Source organism: Pseudorasbora parva, chromosome 2, assembly GCF_024679245.1.
Source record: "Pseudorasbora parva isolate DD20220531a chromosome 2, ASM2467924v1, whole genome shotgun sequence".
Classification (NCBI taxonomy): Eukaryota; Metazoa; Chordata; class Actinopteri; order Cypriniformes; family Gobionidae; genus Pseudorasbora; species Pseudorasbora parva.
In genome coordinates, this window is record NC_090173.1 from 43,425,044 (window position 1) to 43,446,183 (window position 21,140).

Below are 21,140 nucleotides of genomic sequence, written 5' to 3' on the forward strand. Positions count from 1 at the left end.
TACCGAGCAGGATGTTCTGGGCTTTGTGTGTGTGTGTGTGTGCGCAAGTAATAAAATGACTTCTCACATATGATATAATCTTTTTATTTTGTTCAAATAATCATTATGTCCACAAGTTTTGTTTTACATACACATTTGAGACTTCAGTTGAGTGTGGCATCTGGTGTAGTGCCACAGATTATTTTCAAGGCATCTATCTACAACTGCATTCCTGTAACACAAGCTTGACATCTACCGTCTGCAACAGCATCAAGTCACTTCACAAAGCAAGTAGACCTATGTAGTCAAGAGCATATTAGATTAAAGGGAGCCAGCCTGGATTGTGCAAGTAAACCCCACAAACATGCATATTTACTTGAGATTATCTTTCAGTAATCAAACGGACATCATATAGTTTGATGTGCTGATGATGGAGAGGTATCTTGATGGTATTGCAGGGTATACTTTGAAAATGCAATTGAATGTGGCTCTAATGTCTTTTTGTAATACCTATATATACACATATGGGGAAAATACAATGAAAAATTCAGTTTTCGTTGGACAGATCAGATTCAAAAGAATCATTTACAAGGAGACAGGTTAAATACATGTACACACGAGCAATTGCTACATTTTCCTTAATGTTAAATACTACAATGGAAAGATGGAGATTCTGATTCTTAAACCGCTATAATATTAGTATATTGTCTAATGTCTGCACAGGAAAAAAAGTGATTCATATCTGTATCTTCATTTAAAGCTACACTGTATAACTTTTGTTTATGAACCTGTTATATGAAAGAGTAAAAAAAAAAACATCTTTCAATGTTATTAGCCCAATAGAACTTTGATGAATCCATTATAACTATTTATATTTGAGCTGTCGGGACGGATTTTATGGTTTAAAAAAAAAATATACATATAAAAATGGTATACATACTACAGTAAGTATCATTCACCCATGCATATCACAATTTATATCAGTTCACAGAAAAGTATAGCCTAGAAATCTAGACACACTCTAGCGGCAGCAAATTTAATCTGCCCGCCAGTGTCTAGCAACTCTCAATACCCTTCTGAGCTGTCGGTGGGCGGGGCCATAATGACGACGGCCGAGTTGCGTTTGTGTGGTTCTAGTAAACACAGAAGCTGGCGAACGGCGGTCTTTTGAATCAGCTTTGACCGCGACTCTGGAAGACATGGAGTTAAGCTTTTCTCTGAGAAAAGAACAAAGAACGGCACTGAAGTCATTCTTAAAAAGGGAAGATGTGTTCAGAGTTTAGCCGACCGGATATGGCGAATGTTTAATCTATCAACGAGCTCCGCTTCACCTTCGTTGCTCTGGTTGGTGTAGCCATAGATACATATACATATCTGTGGTTGGAGCGCTATCCTATCGCATGCAGAGGGAGTTTGAAAGACAACCATTTATCCCGCCCCTCAGATTGAGCCCTGTTTATGGTGAGTTTCCAGACCAAACATCTTGATGTGGGTCTAGCTTGTCAGGCTAAGAAAAGTAGCCACAACGAGAGAAAATTTACCATGAATCATTCAAAACAGCAAACCTCCCAAGAATAACAGCGAAAGCACAATTTTATTTATGTATAAGCGACAGGATCAAAAGTTACATAGTGTAGCTTTAGGCAAAAGTAGAGGTTTAACTCATATTGAGATATATAGACCTGGTTTCACGACAGGGCGAATGGCCAAAGTATACTTCGCTTTTTATGCGTAGGCCTACCCGAGGGTCAGCGTACAGTGCGCGTAACTCGAATTTCACCACCGGGTTCGCATACACTTTGCCTTTACAATAAGCCAGGATTAGGCCTTAGTTCAATTGGGATTTTAGCGTCTTTTATAAAAATGCCTTAGAAAGAAAAAAAAATCCTGAAATACATCTTAACACAAAACATTGGTACCGACATATTTTATATTATGTCTGTGCACTTTGCTTTCAGTTCAGATGGCTCAAGCGTGCATTTTAGTCTTGGACTATCTTAAACCTTGTCTGTGAAACCAGGGGATAGTGTCTAACCACTTCTGTTGTTGTAGCGTTTCAAATTCTTCCCATTAAATCACAGATTTGGTCAGAGCTATTCAGAAAAGACCAAATAAAGGAAACAACCTCTTCGAATGTATCCTGAGAAGTGAAGTCTGGCCACAAAAAAAAAAAAAAAAAAAGTCAATCAACCTTTAAATCCTTGAGGTCTGATGCACACAGTATTAATAATACAGTGTTGAGATATAGTGTCTTGAGCACTGCAAATGTTGTAGCTTTTGTATTTCGTACCATTTCAGCAGTAAATCACATTGTCGGACAGAGCAAAATGATTGGAAAGTTTACCATTTCACAACCAGAACAGACACCTATTCCAAAATCCTCAAAGAACAGAAACAATCTCTTTGGATGATTCCACAGAAATCACAATCTGACCACAAAAAGGAAAAATCAGGACAATCATCTGTTAAGTCCTTGTGGCCGGTTACACACAGTATTAATAAGTGAACGGTTAATCTACTTCGAGTTATGAAGCCCAGTGCAGCAACAAGCACAGCTTGACACGCTGAGGGGACATATGGCCCAATAGAGCGCTATGGAAGATTACAGTGATGCCATGCAGTGCACTTCATCATGCTGGTGAACTCCAACAGCAAAGCAGCTTTGAACAGCCTTTACAAGAGATTTCTTCCCTTTTTGAAGAAGACAGATTCCCCACGTTAAGTACAGAGGAAAAAACAAGCAGCGCTGGCCAGAATAAACGTTAAAGGATGCTTATCTGGGATTGTAGATGATTCTACACTGGTCAGCAAACACAAACCCACCTTATTAATGACTGGTAAACTGACCTGGATAACCGACGATAGTTTATAGAAGACTCAGACATCTTATTGAAAACACAGAACAGCTAGTATAGTGGATTGAAAAGCACCATGGCTATTGTTCTGATTCACAGTTCAAAAACATATTAAAATGTATACTGGCTGAATTCCACAAATATGACCCTAACATGAACCGCATGGCATATTAAAACACCATGAGCCTGAATGAAAGTTATCCCTAAATTACTAAAAGGAGATTAAGATGAACATACACATTCCTTTTTCAGTAGAAACCTTTCATCTAAAATCACACATCTACACAACAATGCATGTTACATAGATAAGCATATTAAATCAACTTCACATGAGTCTTGTCGACAAACATGAGAAACTGAAAACAAAACAAAAGTGAAAGAAAAAAAAATCCATAACATTTGCATAAAATGCCAAATATAGAGACGCATTTTCACATGTAGAAGCAACAGCGTTACTCCAGTACGAGGTTAAACAGTCCCAGACCCAGCCATTAAAGACTTTCATTTTAATATGTTCAAATAAAACAATAAAATCCTACAAATCAAAAAATACTGACCTTGTAGTGAAATTCGTTTAGTTTCGCTACTCAGTAATATTCACAAATGAGCTTACGGTTACTGTTTTCACATATCTTCTACACGTATACACTATTGTAAAAATAATTAAAATGAAATAGTGCTTTGATGACACAATGTAACCCTGACCATTGTGCATATATAAAAAAAATACATATCCTTCATGCCCTATGCTTCATTTTAGAGGCGTCAGTAACTACATCAAGTGCCTGAAAATTAATTGAGAGAATCAAGTGTTACATAAAGTGAGAAATGGCTAGAAATACGAGCTGTCAGCTGGGGCGAAGTCATCACAGAGCAGACAAAAATGAGAGTGAGTCGTCAACACCCACCACAATGAGGTCACAGCACGATCGTTAATGGGATAAACTGTTAGCATATGCGCTTGTATGTGTAAATATAGCCCTTGCAGTTGGGACAAGTGTGTGTCACATCCTTGAGTTCGTCAATCATACAGGGGACCAAGCAGCAACCTAGATCACAACTGTAAGACAAAGACAAAGGTCATGAGGGATCTCAAGCATGTACTTTATGGTTCATCATTGAGATGAACCATACAGTATTTAAAACTTTTTAGTATTTAAAAATAAAATAAAAATAAAAAAAATTATTCATACATGCATGATCTAAACCTCTTGTAACATGCACATGTTTTTAATTTCTGTATTAAAATTAATTTACACTACCATTCAAAAAGATACAAAATTAGTACTTTTATTGGCAAAGATGCATTAAAATGATCAAAAGAGACGGTCACAACATTTATAACATCACAAAAAAAAAAAAAAAATTCTTTTGAACTTTCTCTATTCATCACTGGTTTCCACAAAAATATTAAGCAGCACAATGTTTTCAGTATTGATAATAACAATCAGAAATGTTTCTTGAGCAGCAAATCCTAATATTAGAATGATTTCTGAATCATTCTAATATAATTATGTAATATAATGATGCTGAAAATTCAGCTTTGATCACAGGAATATCTTACATTTTAATATATACAGTTTAAAAGAATGCCGTGATTTTGAATTGTAATGTCAAAAAATTACTGTTTTTTTATGGAAGCCCGTTTCCGCCACTAAATAAAAAAATTAAGAGTAATTGCAATTTTGTCACAATTCTGGCTTTATAACTCGCAATTACTCTTTTTTTTCTAATGGTGGAAACAGGCTTTCATAGTTTTTACTGCATTTTTGATCAAATACATAAATGCAGCCTTGGTGAACAAGAGACTTCTTTCAGAAACATTACAAATCTCTTAAAAAAATCACTGAAAAATGTGAACGTGATACAACTGTCCTGAAATCATCATAAACCCTCTTCATGTTAAGAAACCCTTATTTAGCGGTTTAGCATACACTTATTACATTTATAAATGTTTAGCATACCCTTTTATTATTTCTTATAAAAATGTATGTCTGCCAACTCAAAGACTAGTAGTTAAAGCATTTCAGAGAGAGAGGTCATGTCATATATTCTGTGTCGTTCATTTACTTACCCGACAAAGAAGCAGAACATGCAGATTAGAGTATTCATGAGGCCGATGTCGTGGCTGATGCGGGTGACGATCGGTTGTTGGCAGTGTGGACAAACCGTCTGCACTGGAGTCGACTGAAACATCTCCCCCTGTAGAACAGTCACAGTGGTGGTGGCACCAGGAGGGGAGAGAACTGTGGCCGTGTTGCCTGGACCAAAGTGACTGGGCCCCGGACCATAGTGCTCCATTATCGGATTAGGAAAGTGCCCAGGGGGAGCATAGTAACCACCTGCAGCACATGAATTTTGAGGTTAAAATTATTTCACACAAAACAAAATTTTGTGTTCGCTTGATGTGCAGGATCCAGAGGTTCATTCTCGTGTGTTAAGCAGCACGTTTGAGCTTCAGCAAGAACCGATCAGTTTTGTTCATGTTACACAGGGCGTTTGAGATTCAGCAAAATTTTTTGAAGCAACAAAGTTTTGTGGGCTGTCAGTAAAGAACAGAAATCTCTCTGTTTTCATTCAAATCTGCTTCATTTGTGTTTCAAAAATGAACAAAAGTCCTACAGGTTTGGAACAACATGAGGGTGAGTAATTGATGACAGCATTTTCATTTTGGGTGAACTAACCCTTTTAAATTACCGTTTTAACTATTAACAAGATTTTAGAAAGGCAGCAGCACCTACAACAGTAACCTAAAACTTTTGTCATTTTAGAGCATGTCGATTTGGAGGCAGTTATTACATTTTAATGAAAGATTTTGGAAACACTATTTTCCATTTTAGTGTGTTTGAATTTTTGAGGCATCACACACCCCTAACATATCAGGAGTGCAGTAACAGCGTTTGCTCACTTACTGTAGACTAGCTTCCAGATATGAAATATGGATTTGTCTTTCATTGAATTTATTATGTTTTATTCCTTTTATATTGCCTTTTACAGAAAAACTAAAGAGTCAAGATATATATTGCCCATACTATTGTCTGTACTAGGGGTGGGCGATATCTCGATATTTTAAATATATCGAGATATTTTTTTAAACTCGATATGGATTTTGACATATCGTATATATCGATATATTGTTTATATTTAATTCTGATTCCGCCACTTTGGATGTTTGCCTTCTCTGTGTTGTGCTCGCGCGCCTCCCGCCTCCTTGCTTTTGTTCCCCCTCCTCTCGAGTGTTGTCTCATTGAACACGGCAGCGTCCACAACCAGGTTAGGATTAGTCATCATGTTGACAAGCGCGTGCTTTGTTTAAGACTTAGTTTAGAGACCACGATTTTCCTTCTAACACAACTGCTTGCTTAAATTCATAAAGAAATATTAATGTTCATCATAGTTCAAATCGCAAGTTTCACCCACAGTCAGGTGATTGACATTATTGGTGCGAGACGCACTCTCAGTCGCAATCATGTCAGTTTATGATTTGTGTCTAACTGATCGCATGGTTTTCGGTTAAAATGTCAAAATGATCGCATATTATTTAAAAACATTTAAAAATTATTGCAATATCATAATTATTATTATTTTGTCAGCTTTATCACGGGATTATGATGAATAGGTCTATGCATGTTTTAATCAAGAGGGAAAGACGCGACATCCCGGGTGTCCTGAGACACAGTGGAGTGCTCTTCTGTAAGTTGTACTGTATTATATAGCCTACCTTCGGACGTTCATATTTCGTTCTGTAACTGGAAAAGAAGGGAAGCTCGCCTCACGTGTAGCCTACATGATCTGCATTATGAGGCGCTCACACTTTATATTAGTAAAGAGCGCGACATCTAGCCTACTGTTTGAATTTTGATACAAATTTAACAGGAAGTGGTGTTATGACAAAATCAGTTTATTTCTATCTCAGTCATGCCCCAATCTTTCTGCAAAATGCTTACTGTTTACTTTAACTGTAAAAAAGGGAGTCTTTGATTCATGTTTTGAAGGCATGAAATGAATGAAAAGTAGGCTATATGTATTATTTCTTTTATTTTACAGTTAAATTAGTATTATTTATGTAATCAGGGAGGTTTTTTTATGTCAAAAGCACATTGTTCCTACATGAACTGACTACCTCTTTGCACTTCAATAAAAATATTATGACTTTATGATATTTCGCATATTTGTTTTTGCTGTAGTTTTTAGGGGGTTATTTTTCCTGTAAAGATATCGAGATATAACAAAATATATCGAGATATATTTTTTGCTCCATATCACCCAGCCCTAGTCTGTACCTCTCACTGAGAGAAAGCACATGTTATCACTATATTTTGGTTAGAACTGGAGCCTAATCAGCTCCAACCTGTGTATCTGTGTATGTGCTCAATATTGTATGTTACAGATAAGTGTTGAAAATGGTGTACAATTACAATGGGCACCCTAAGAGATGGGTGGACTTGTTGTTCTGGGCAAGATGGCGCCTGTTCCAGATCTGGACGGTCACTATGGGCCTACTTCCGGGGTGAAAGCGTCAACAAGTGACACGTCTATGGAAACATGCATCAGATTAACTGATGTGTGGAAATTTACCATGACTGTGCAGTTTATCTGAGCCAATCAGAACCATCCACATTGCAGTAATGACGTGGATAGACCGTGAAAACGGTATAACTGTTGGGACAACTGTATGTACGATAGGGCGAGGCAACGAGATGGTGAGAGAGGGAGCGTGGCCTACGAACTCCTTGTGTGACTTGAAGCTGGCTTCTGATGTTGAAACTGCGAACTATTCTTAAGTACATTTTTCTTTTAATTAATTACACTCCTGACTCTTGGTCTTCATTTCTTCACTACTGGTCCTGGGTCATAAGTTGTTAACCCCTAACAGTTTACTATAATAACAACTATTATAATTGCATAATAGCAATAAATGTATTATTACACTGTGATAATGTTTTATGTAATCATGCTCATCACTTTCGGTTTCATTGTGAACAGAAAAATGACTTTTTTGAAATTTGTTGCATCATGTCATTTTGATTTTACATTATTGCCATCTCTACTCTCTGACATGCTAATGATTTGTGAATGGCTGCTGAAAGCTGCAAGTTTGGTTGGCACACCCACCGTAAGGATGAGGCATGGGCATGGGCATATGCATAGGCTTGGGACCTTCGCCTGGGACGTGCGGAGGAACAAAGCCAGGCGTGGCTTCATACGGTGGAGGCCCGTATTCTGGAGGCAGCGGTTGTCCTTGTGGAGGTCCCGTCATTACAGGGGCAGACGCTGCTGAGAGAATCAGCTTTGTGTCAAGTAAAAAGAAAAATTACAGAATTTCTGTATCCCACCTGCTCCTCTCATAATTAATTATAAACATGCAGCGGTGTCCAAACATCTGAGACCAACAGTGAAATATATAATACTAATTTGTTTTTATGTTACAATACATATCGTTTCAGAAAATGCATGAGTCTACAATACAATTTAAAGTGATTTGTTATCAGGAGACTGTTGGATTTCAGAATAGCACATAATACACAGTTAGCTAACAATGCATTAATAAACAATGTAATAGTTTAAGGCAGAAACAATGGGTTAATTGAAGTAAAGAATATGTTGTTAACAATGATGAGGATATATAGAAAATAAATTTAGAATTGATGTATGAGTTTAGTTATTACACTATATTATTATTATTATTATTATTACAACACTAAACATATGCTGCTATAATTAAGGAAAACAAACTAAATCTAGTTTCATGAAATTCTAGTGGCCCATTAAAAAGGGTCTTGAATGTTTACATTCAAGTGTCCATGATTTCCTAAAAAACTTTTTTTAAAGAAATTTAGCAACAATGGGCTAATGATGGTGCCGAGAATTTCTTCAAGCCATTTACTTATTGTGAGTTAGTGTTAAAAACAGTTTAATTTCAAATGTCTAAAGAGAAGAGAAATATATCTAGGTATTTACCAGAAACTGGAGGTTGTCCAGTTTTTTCCTCAAGAAGTGGGGCATTGGGGCCCCCTGGGTAAGGAGGAGGGGGGTCACTGGACATGTTGGTTACCTGGAAGGAGGCCAGAGTAGGGAGCTTCTGAGGTGAACACAGACAGGCCGCATGGTTCAATAAGCACAGTGTAAATGTTGATCACACATTCCCTGACTACTGTTGCTGAGGCATTTCATATCCAATTATCATTGATTTGCAGATGCTCAATGCCTCAACTTTCCCCTGAGCCCACACATAAAAACAACACATCTATAAACATGATTTGTCTAGCCTTATAGATAGATTTTCTTTGCACTTTAGACTAATAAAGTTCAGCAGGTTCAGTATGTGCCTCAGTGATATGGACTTATATCCTAACTCTTAAGTCTAGCTGGTTTTACATACCCTAATAATCCACTTGTAATCGGACTAGTATCCCAGTCAGAATAAAAAAAGCCACGTCAGTCGTAATTAATTGGCTAAATCCGATTTATATTCTGCTTGAAAGGGGTACCTTAACCTTATCTAATCTGTTCGATAGGACATGTCGATCGGAGTGAAAGCTGAAACTGGAAAGTTGAGCATGTGCAGTGACGTAGAAATGGCGTATTGACGTATGACTCACAGAACGAGCTGTTGTTGCTGAAGTGTCATGACTGTTGTGTCCTTCTAAATCAGGTGTCTGATCCAGGCCACTGTCCTTAAGAGTTTATCTCCAACCCCAATAGAACCCACCCGAACAAACTAATCAAAGTCTTACTAGGCACACTAAACTTCCATGCAGGCAAGATGGCGCGCCCACCGGGAGTGAGATTGGACAACTGTCCTAAATCTGTGAAGTGTTGCAGCAGTCCTTGCAGCAGACGCCTTGTTTTGGCCTTTTTACTGCTTGATAAATAAAAGAAGCACACCGCTTCATGTGCTTGTCTTAAATATTAAGTCTGCTTTTTAAAACAGAAATGTTAGGAGGATGATTATGTGAAAACCAATGGAAACTGTATAGTGTGCGCAAGTCAAAAGATCAATTCTGATTTGAAGCTTGTCACAAACGTGCACATCAACCTGATCACTTTATTTAGCGTTCATGTAACACAATATGTTTGGATTCATCAATCGGAATGATTTAAATAAAATAAAATAAATGAAGTGACCATGTAAACGTAGCTACTCATCTGCGTACACATCACATCAATACTCTATATGATTTATATACTATACACTACCGTTCAAAAGTTTAGGGTCATTATAATTTAAGAAATACTTTTATTCAGGATGCATAACATTCATCAAATGTGACAGGTTAGAATGTAACAAAAGATTTATATTTCAAATATACGCTGTTCTTTTGAACTTTCTTTTTATCATGGAAAAAAAATGGTCCAAAATATTAATTTATAATAAGAAGAAATGGTTCTTGAGCAGAACATCAGCATATAAGAATAGGAATGATGCACAAGAGAAGAGGATAAGGTCAAAACTAAAAATAGTTTTGCTTTTTGAAGGCCGTCCACTCCACAATATATTTAAATGTCTAAGAAGTTCGTTCAGTGAACGACTGGTAATGCCTCGGTGCTCTATTAAAGGAATGAGAAGGTCTTTTGTCCCTGCAGCTGTTAGATATTTCAATGAACACAATTAATGTATGGATAGATAGGTTTGTTTGTTTTTTTTTGTACTTTTGAATTGTGATATTGTGTCATGTCACCTTAAATAGGTATAGTTTCTTAGGGTGCTTTCACACCTGCCTCATTTAGTTCGGTTGAATCGTACTAGAGTTCGTTTCCCTCTTTGGTGCGGTTCGTTTGGTCAGGTGTGAAAGCAGCAATCGCACTCGGGTGCGCACCAAAAGCGGACCAAACAAGCGTACCGAGACCTCCTTGAAGAGCTGGTCTCGGTACGCTTTCAAACGAACTCTGGAGCGGTTTGTTTGTGGTGAGAACGTGATCCGACCTCGAACAGAACCAACTGCAAAAGTACTGATCATTTTTGGACTGAACCAGCTGCCGTAGTTAGCTGCGCTGACATTGTGTGCATGATATTATTACCTGATAGATCGTTGGCAATATTTTCAGAAGATGAGCATGTCAGAGTTAATAATTAATGCACTGCTCCTCTTGAAGTGACGAGCGATGCGTGGTCGCCGTCTGCAGTGCATTAGAACGTTGTTTTCACGTCGCATCCGCGTGTCATTATAGAAATGTATTTGCATACTGTGGTAAATACACACAATGTAGATTATGGCCAGGGACAAAACTGGCCCGCAAAGTCGTCTCTCCATAGTGTTATTATAGTTTGCTGGCTTTGCCTCTTCTGTTGGAATTGTCCCACACGTAAATTCTGACCAATCGAAAAGCAGTTTAGGAAATACGCCATGGCCAATGAGTGATGTGGATGTTGTCACGTGCCTGCGTTTTGGTTCGTTTCAACTGGTTCGGACCAAAGCAATCAGTGTGGTGTGAAAAGGAACCAAAAAAGCTGAAAAATGCAACAATGTATAATTGTTTGCCCTTGGTTCAGACCAAATGAACCGAACTAAAGATGTGAAAGCACCCTTATTTTATCTGTGTTAACTGTGTGTTGAACAAAGTTGGTGGCAATCCCTAACGGGGTTAATAAAGTTTTCCAATCCAATCCAATAAAATTCCCCTTTGATCACAAGAATAAATGACATTTTAAAATATATTAAAATAGGAAACCATTATTTTAAATTATAACAATTTATTTACTTTTTATATACATTTTCTTTTTCCTTTTTTTGCACTTTTTATTTAAAAAGATGCCGTCTTGGTGAGCATAAGAGACTTTCCAAAAAAAAAAATGTGTTTTATATAATCATCAGTGTTGCCACAGTTACTTTGAAAAAGTAATCTGATTACTGATTACTGATTACTCCTTTAAAAAGTAACTTAGTTACTTTACAGATTACTTGATTTTAAAAGTAACTAAGTTAGATTACAAGTTACTTTATTAGTTACATTCAGCAGTTGCCGACAACACCGCTGCCGCCTCAAAATAGAAATGACAACCGTTTTTGGCAACACACTTTATTGTATTTATGCCCGAGACTGACGGTCCCGACTTTTTTACGCCCCCTTTTTTAGGCTTCTCCTTCGTTTTATATTTATTTTAATAATTAAAATGAACAATGAGATGTGCTGGTGGAAACAACATGAGACCATGATAGCTTGCGCCACTGTCAAGACATGGCTCGCGCAGGGATAAAGAGTTTCTTCAGTGCAGCTGCTAGAGTTATGGCCTTTTTACAACTGGTTCCTTCATTCGTTTTCTCTGACCAGGTATCTATCTGATTGCGAAATGACCAGGAGTAGGCCTAAATGCCTTCCGAGAGTCTTTCCAGACGTATTTAATTCCGATCACTCAAACAAACCAATTCAGAAGGTGCATGAAAGCATTTCAAACTAAACCGGACAAATGTAAATATATCTGGTTGTTTAAACCACATGTGTAAATTTTACTCCTGGCAAATAATTAAAAAATAAATGTGTAAGAGCGTGTTATGTTGTAGTCAGATAGATATGACGGTGCTACTGCAACATCGCTGCAGATGAGTAAAGCAAGCCAACGCATATGGCCGTAAATGAAACTTTAAAATAAGTCACACAAAACACAATCATCTTCAATATAAAATAATGAGACTAATGATCTTACCAGTGCTTAGGTCGCTCTCTCTCATATTGCGATCATTGAATTTAAAATGAGCTGCTGAATAAAATGCTGGAATCTTTTGCTTTGATGTGAACTCCGTTAAATGAGCATATACCGCGGGAATTGAAGATCGGATTTATATTAATTTTGCTGAAGTGTAAGGTAGGCTATAAGACAACCTGCCTGTACTTTTTTTTTTGTTTGTTTAGATTGTGTAGCCCGTTTCGGGTTTTTTGAGCACCGTTGCGAGCATGTTGTGAGCAGTAGGCTAATCTATCAGCTGCCTCAGCTCGTCAGAAATGCCTTTGTGGTGGTATAATAACTAGCCTACTTTGTTTTTAATGTCAAAGTAGTTATATTTCGTTTCGTTTATTTTTTAAGTTCATTTAGAAAAATGTTTGGAGCAATTTTTGTTTGTTAAATTAAAGTTTTAATTTTTTTATGTGACGACCCAGTGAGTTAACCGCATGTTTAATAGCCTAGTCTCTCAAACCAACTCTTGAATTGTCTTGCCTATATAAACTTTAATTTAACAAACAAAATTAGGATAATAAAAAACGAAACGAAAAATAACTACTTTGACATTAAAAACAAAACTGAACTATTTTAATGGCTGCAACAATGTAAAAAATAAAATAAATAAATAAAAAACACGGCTCCAGCCCTCGGGCTGAGAACTTTGATAAGCTGTCGGTTTTTACAAAGGAAAATGACTAAAATAGTAACTCACAGTGACTTGGATAAGTAACTTTAATCTGATTACTGGTTTGGAAATAGTAACGCGTTAGATTACTCGTTACTGGAAAAAAGTAGTCAGATTAGAGTAACGCGTTACTATGTAACGCGTTACTGGCATCACTGATAATCATGTATAAAGTATAAAGTACAAATAAAAAAAGTGTTATTTTATGTGTTTCTGGGCAAAATGAGAAAAGAGACTTTATATTGTTTTATAGTGTTTGATGATTATGTCGGAATTATTAGAACTATTTAAATTATGCTGGGTTGCCATAGTAGAGAAGACACAAAAATAAAATAAACTTTAAAATTTGTCATTTGATTAAAGAGGCATCCAAACCCAAAACTACACTTTTCAGTGTAGTAACTACATTACTAATAATAATTACGCTACTACGTATAAAAAAAAAAGTAAACAACGATACCGCCCAATGTTATTCAATAAAGTGTAATCTCTTGGTTCAAGTAGTCCATTTTAGCCTTTAAGAAGTTAAGTAACAATATTTACAGCAGAAACATAAGAACCTCAGATATGTAGGTCAAGACTACCCAGACATCAAAAATTGTGTCCTTTGTGTGAAATGGGTGTCCTTTAAAAATTGTCAAAGTTTAAGGAAAATAAATGCAAATGAGGAACAAGATCAATGGAGAAACCTTGCCTCATTTGAAAACCAAATTAAAGTGTTGACATGTTTTGACCTTTTAAGTGAACTTCAATCATTCTTCCTTAGGTATAATAGTGGCATAACTGCACATGTGCGCCATTATTATGGTCCTCATCAAATATTTTTAATAAGATAGTCAGCATGTCCACCTAAGGGAATAGTCATAGGCATGTTCCCTTCATGAGCCAGCTGGTAAACAGGTGATGACCACTATAATCTTATTTGCATTTTCTTGCAATGATTACAAGCCAATAGGGACTAAGCAGGAAATGCACAAATAAAACCATGTGACTACTACTATATGTGGAGCATATAAATATTGCGTGCCAATGTCTAATGGCTTATGTAGTCAGAGTAACTCATTGCCCAGTTCACATTCTGTATTACTTTAGGATCATGGAAATGAATTACACAGAATGCTTTTCCATATAACCACAAATTATGTCAACATATCCGATTCACTGAATATAAACAGAATATCAAAACATTAGAATTGCATACACCTGAACGTTAAATTCAACACTACACCCCAGCTTATACACTATCATTTCATATAGAGAATTTCGTAATGGTTTGTTTCATGAAAAGAGGCGGAAACAAATTATTTCAAAACATAAGGTTGCAGTACAAATACTGACTGAATAAGCTGTAAATTCCTTCATGTTCTATTTTTCAGACACTTGGTATTTTAATGTGACATTATATAGCAAGAATATCTTTGACGAGAGCTCTTCAGTCACTGCACTATTTTCCTCATTTCCCCACTTTTTATTCAGCTGTAAAGTATGAATAATACCTAGTAAGCGTATTGTCACTCAGATCTCCAGTTAATGAACGTTTTTGATTAAGGCAACGTATGTTACATAATACAGGCATATGTTACTTGTCACATGTTCAGTTTGTTTGTGTGTGTTTGATTTGTTCCTTTGTTCAGTTTCCCGCCACTCATTTGTTTCCATGGTTACCGTTGTTATTAGTTGTTTCAGCTCTGTGTTGTTACACTGTTAAAAAAAAAAAAAAATTACACTGTAAAATCCAAATTCATCTATTTTTTTGATTGGCCAAATTCAATTTCTGTTATTTAAATTGCATTCATTAACAGAAATTAAATTTAGCCAACTGAAAAAATGTAGATGTTATCAGAACTAGATCTGAAAAACTAGATGAAAAACTAGAACATTTTAAATTGGAGCCCTGATTTTTTTTTTTTTACAGTGTAATTTATCGTATTTCAGTTTGTTATTTACTCTTGATCCAGTCACCGTTATGTATATACGGTGAGTTATAGTGTTTATCTTGGCCGTCTGCCTGTCCCTGAACATTAGAATTCAAGTTTGATTCATTTGATCTTCAGTTTCTTCATTTTTGTTCGTAAGATTACCACACCCTGATATTACTACAGTGACATAATATTGCTGCACGAATAATTGAGCTTTTGAGTACATCATGGTCTGTTGTATTAATTTGTTAATGCTTTTAACCCTTTTAAATGTACTTTTAATGTTTGATGGTTGAAGGGTGAGTAGAATAATGTCATCCTCTCATTGTACATAGGCCTAGTATTTGGAAATGATTATTATTGCATTCATAGAGTGAACCTTTGTTTACAATTTGTTGTGATAGATTGTTTGTCTGTCAGATTGTTTTCAGCTTAACGGGAGTTACTCTCATAACTGAAGTCATGGGGTGCAAGAAAATGGTGGATATAGGCCAGTGGTGATTTTTGTACAGCAGATAAACAGTAACCCAACAAAAATATGTTCCAAGAACGTTTTCACATTAAGTTGTTAAAACTTTTATGTTTTCTAAATGTTCAAAATATCCTGTTTTAAAAAATGTTTTCTTGGTTATAAAAAAAAAAGCCATTAAAGCTCTGATACATAGTTATTTTCAAAACTACAGGTCGTTCATTAAAACAATGACCAAAGTGATATTAGGCATGGTAAAACATGGCACTCGCGGTAAATCGAGAAAACTAGATTTAAACGATAAGACTAACTGTGTTGAACTATATAACAATAATTGGTTTCTGTCAGTTAATGTATAAAAACAGTTTCTCACTAATCTAAGAAAACAACATATTAAATCGGAACTTGAGGGTAACGCAGGTATGATGTCATTAATAGGCGATGTTCGGTCTGGTTCCTGGTAAAAATGGGTTAAATTTCTCTGAATTTAAACATTCTTGGAAACATTTGTGATCATATAAGTACACAAATCAACAAAATATATAACATTGTTCTAGTGGTTCTTGGATATTTTAAAAATAATAATAAAATCTTACATATTGTGCCTTTTTTTTTTTGATTTTGCATACCTTTGCAAAAAATATTATGGCACTGTTCTTTGAACATTCTGAAACAAGTAACATTTTAAAAAAAGTTAATGGAAGCACATTTGTTCGTAACTTTGAGAGAACCTTGACAAGTTCTGAGAACGTTCCCTGTTAGCTGGAAACCATTTGTTTTGGTAAAAACAATTGAGAGGTCGAGTCGAGTCTTACAACTTGAATGTGTTTGAAACATACGCTTGGCATAGTTTTACGCATTATTTTTATTTTGTTGAATGGAATCAAAAGGTCTTTTATCAGTTATGTAATATTAAGAAAATTAGCGAATGATTTTTAACTTTTAAACTTGCTCAAATGACAGACCACCACAGGATTGTTCTGGTATTTTCTGGAGGAAAGTAGATGCTGCGCTCAGAGATCAGCGATTATCCAACCGCCGCTGGCACTGATTACATAAGACTGCCCTAACCTTCATGTCTTTACTATTACTCAACTTTTACTGTGATTTACCCTTACATAGAACGATAGTGTTGCAAATAGCTATGCGTGTCATTAGTTACAGGACTTATCGTCAGTGTAAGAAAAGGGGTCGTTACTTTTTCTGGCTAAAAATAAGTCCCGTGGACTCTACACTGACAAATATAGCACACATAAGTGTAGAGTGACTCGCACTATTTTGCATATTCGCATTAATCTGCAGTATACAATCATCAACAAGCCTGGCTAGCTAACATATCTCACTGTCATTTAGTCACGTTAACATAAAACGAATCATATGAATCACGAAATCAAACAAAACGTAACAACTCTTAGAAACCAAACATCGTTAGCGATAAAAATCTGTCGGCGATTGATGGGCTAGTTACTTGTGAGTGATGCAAGCACAGGCCTGCGGCTGCAGAGATGCTGCGAGCGCACAAAAACACAAAGCAATAGTCATACGGGCAACGTGCTGTTACCTTCTGTATCCACGGCGTCAATCACGATATCAGGTTTTGATAACTTTTCAATGCTTTCTAGCTTATACGTTGATGCTTGTAGCCCCAGTTTTCCAATAACATCCGCTGATGGGAAGGATTTGACGTAGAAATGGGAGGTGTAGAAAGTGTCTGCGTGAATCCCACTGGCGATTTTATTTATCTTACTATGGCGAAGGATTGCATTATGAATATTAAGTAGGCTACGTGAGTGTACACTCTTTCCAGGTTACTAAGCAACGTCAGCATTACGTAATTAATATTCATGCTGTAAGCCTTCGCCGTAGTAGGAATTTTAAGTAGGTAAGTGTTGAGCCCGTTCTCTATTTAATTTTACAAGAGCTGCTTGTGAGGCACTTACACATTTTAAAAGAAGTCAATAATTCACACTGCAAATGTTGAGGTTTCATTTAAATAGGCCTAATTTTGTAGCGGACTACTTGATTCTGATTGGTCAGTCGTGCGTCAGGCGATCAAATCGTGCTGAAAGAAAATTCAGATACATTTTTAACTTTTGAAGTAACACCACAGAAGTTTTACATGAACGCTGTTTAAATACGTTGTTCAGCAGCAGGTCATTTTGTATGACGAAATGATAATGTCAACAACAACAAAAAGCTAGTTTTACGCTTTCATTTTTTTTTTTTAATAATTTTTTTTTTTATAAAACAAATTTATAAAAAATGTAACATTTTTGGTTGTATACTCTGTTACCATGAAATACATTAACACCACAGACAAATTATTATAAATGTTATCATGATACATTTCTAAAATAGGGGCTGCTCTCATGATGGGTTCAACATAAAAAAAAAAAAAAAAAAAAATACCCAGTAGGCCCATTTATCCAATTTTACATTAGGCCTATATAAAATCTGCATAAAACCACAAACTCTAAAAAGATGTGGTCCATGATATTGTCAGAAATTTAGCAACATTTATGAAAATTAATTCAAAATGATCATCTCATCACCATGCTCACTCAACAGTCCATACGGCAACATTTAAAAGCTATAAAAAAAAATCATATCAACATCTGAAAAAAATAGCCTAAAAGAACTTGTCTTTCATTGCTCCACTTCGCGCTCACTGATCTTTTAAAGCACTTTATCAGGCTGCAATGTTTAGGTTAAGTAATAGCGATCAGATATTGCCTTTAAAGTGAAATAACTGAACCAATTGGAGAGCCTGATAAAAATGCTGATTTAAAAAGAAATGTCAGGTACTCATAATAGTTAAAATTATTATACACACTTTAAGGCAAGGCCAGTTTATTTATATAGCACATTTCATACACAAAGGCAATTCAAAGTGCTTTAAATAGAAAGGAATTAAAATAGGGATAAAAAAAATGCATAAGAAAAAGAATACAATGTAAAGAGAATTAAAAATAATATGATAACCAAAGAAAAGAACAAAGCTAAACTAAAACAGTTATAAAAAGAATTTAAAAAATGGTGCAATCAGTCGGACATACAGTGCTCAGAGCTCATTCAGTAAATGCCTAGCTGAACAGATGTGTTTTTTGAGTCTGGATTTGAATGTGGCTACTGTTGGAGCACATCTGATCTGTTCAGGAAGCTGGTTCCAACTACGGCTGGCATAATAGCTAAAGGCAGACTCTCCTTGCTTTGAGTGAACTCTTGGTATTTCTAACTGACTTGATCCTGCTGATCTGAGTGATCTGTTGGGTTTGTATTTAATCAGCATATCTGCAATGTATTGAGGTCCTAGCTCATTGAGAGATTTATAAACAAGTAATAGTACTTTAAAATCGATCCTAGATGTAACTGGAAGCCAGTGTAACCTGAGGATTTTGACCTTTGGTGTGATATGATCATATTTTCTGGTTCTGCTCAGAATCCTGGCAGCATTGTTCTGTATGAGCTGCAGCTGTCTAATGGTCTTTTTGGGAAGGCCGGTGAGAAGGCCACAATGCTGTAATTTCACAGTAAAGTACTGGCAAGCAAGTTCCAGTCATTTACCGTAATTTTACGGTTTCCATAATGCTATAATTTCACAGTAAAGTACTGGCAGCTGTGGTTCCAGCCCTTTACCGTAATTTTACAGTTTTTAATTTGTATGGCTGTTCTGTAATTTCAAAAAGTACTGGCAGCAATGGTTCCAACTACAATTCTACAGTATAAAAGTTAAAATAAATACTGTTTTCTATTTACTCTATTGTCTGATATCTATTAACATCCCTATGTACCATAATGTTTACAGACATTTATTTAAAACAGGTTTTAACAATACATTCATTGCATTTTAAAATGAATTTTCTCTGACTTTCTTTCCTTAAATACTGTTTTAGAAATCATTGAAAACCAATGGATCAAAAATCCTTGATAGGGCAAAAAATACTGTCAAAACATCCCAAACCTGCTTTTAAAACAGCTGGCCTGGGAGGAAGTCCAGATCTGAGAGGACATAATCAAGAGAACCAATGGGTGAAAAAACGTAGGAAGAGGCAAAAAAACAGCCAACACGTCCCACATCAGCTTTTGACAGATCTGGTCTTAGAGGAAATCCAGGTCTGAAAGGAAAGAAAATCAAGAAAATCTTAGTGGTAAAATAAAGCACATGGCAAAAACTAGTGATCACATACTCTGTGAAAACTTTCAAAAGAGACATAAAATGATCATGTTAATGAACTAAACTAATCTTAAACAGCAATTGAGTGTGCAGTTTGTTTTGAATGTTTGTTACAGCATAGGAAAAACATAAACAATCTTAACAGAAAGATTATGGGGTCAAGACAAGACCAGAAAGTTTAGCTGTGTAAAAGAAAGTGTCACGTTACAGACAAAGGAAATGGTGCGAGGACTCAAGTGCAGAAAAGGATATATATTTATAACAAATAAAACATATATACAAAACAAACACCCACGAGGGGGCAAAACACATAATAGAACATAAACTAAAACTCAAAACATACCAACAGAAGTCACTGGGGGAACGGGAGACGCAGACATTACACAAGGATCCAACACAGACTGACAAACACAGGGAGATTATAAAGGGAACAAACAAGGCAGATAATGAGGGAGAACAGGTGGGGCAAATTAACCAATAATCAGATAACAAGGGGGAGGGAACTGACAGGGACACGAGCACATGCTCAACATAACAAAACCCACAAGTGCACACACGACAGGACAGGCATGTGACATTACCCCCTCCTTAAGGAGCGGCTACCAGACGCTCCACTAGGGACGGGAGGGACAGACCCGGGCGGGACGGGAGGGACAGACCAGGGAGGGACGGGAGGGACAGACCAGGGAGGGACGGGAGGGACAGACCAGGGAGGGACGGGAGGGACAGACCAGGGAGGGACGGGAGGGACAGACCAGGGGGGCACGGGAGGGACAGACCAGGGGGGCACGGGAGGGACAGACCAGGGGGGCACGGGAGGGACAGACCAGGGGGGCACGGGAGGGACAGACAAAGAAGGTACAGACAAGGGAGGGGTAAACAAGGGAGGAACGAGGAAAACAAAAAGTTCAGGAGGCCATGGTGGCACACAAAGTTCGAATGACCAGGGCGGCCCGCCGAAGTCGGGAGGCCCACCGAGTTCAGGTGGCCGGGGCGGCCCGCAGAGTTCAGGCGGCCAGGGCGGCATGGGTAGAGCAGGGCGCCAGGGAGGCGCGGTGAGAGCAGGACTCCTGGGTGGTGCGGTCAGTGCAGGGAGCGCCAGGGAGGCGCGGTGAGAGCAGGACGCCTCAGCGGCGCACGGAGAGCAGGACGCCTCAGCGGCGCACGGAGAGCAGGACGCCTCAGCGGCGCACGGAGAGCAGGACGCCTCAGCGGCGCACGGAGAGCAGGACGCCTCAGCGGCGCACGGAGAGCAGGACGCCTCAGCGGCGCACGGAGAGCAGGACGCCTCAGCGGCGCACGGAGAGCAGGACGCCTCAGCGGCGCACGGAGAGCAGGACGCCTCAGCGGCGCACGGAGAGCAGGACGCCTCAGCGGCGCACGGAGAGCAGGACGCCT

The 21,140-nt window shown here is 37.4% G+C and overlaps 1 protein-coding gene across 6 annotated transcripts; it reads right to left on the reverse strand.

Moving 5' to 3' along the window:
* Positions 1–68: 68 nt before the first annotated feature.
* cdip1 (cell death-inducing p53 target 1) lies at positions 69–17,283 on the reverse strand. Of its 6 annotated transcripts, none has more exons than XM_067420609.1 (5): positions 17,130–17,283; positions 8,796–8,916; positions 7,950–8,108; positions 4,909–5,176; positions 69–3,894 (listed from the first exon to the last, which is right to left on the reverse strand). In XM_067420609.1, exons 2-5 carry the CDS (start codon positions 8,878–8,880, stop codon positions 3,783–3,785), a joined length of 624 nt encoding a protein of 207 aa, XP_067276710.1. In that variant the 5' UTR covers positions 8,881–8,916; positions 17,130–17,283; the 3' UTR covers positions 69–3,782. The 6 variants fall into 6 exon arrangements, with proteins under 6 accessions (XP_067276710.1, XP_067276707.1, XP_067276711.1 ...); XM_067420606.1 differs by having other exon boundaries at positions 7,950–8,111; XM_067420610.1 differs by having other exon boundaries at positions 8,796–8,889; positions 17,130–17,282.
* Positions 17,284–21,140: the final 3,857 nt, after the last annotated feature.

Excerpts from the sequence above, each read along its gene's own strand:
- cdip1 (XM_067420606.1), bottom strand. The coding sequence starts at position 8,880 with ATGTCCAGTGACCCCCCTCCTCCTTACCCAGGGGGCCCCAATGCCCCA. Across the intron at positions 8,112-8,795 it reads TGGACAACCTCCAGTTTCTG|CAGCGTCTGCCCCTGTAATG; the intron begins GTAAATACCTAG and ends TGATTCTCTCAG. Across the intron at positions 3,895-4,908 it reads ATGTTCTGCTTCTTTGTCGG|TTGTGATCTAGGTTGCTGCT; the intron begins GTAAGTAAATGA and ends TTTGTCTTACAG.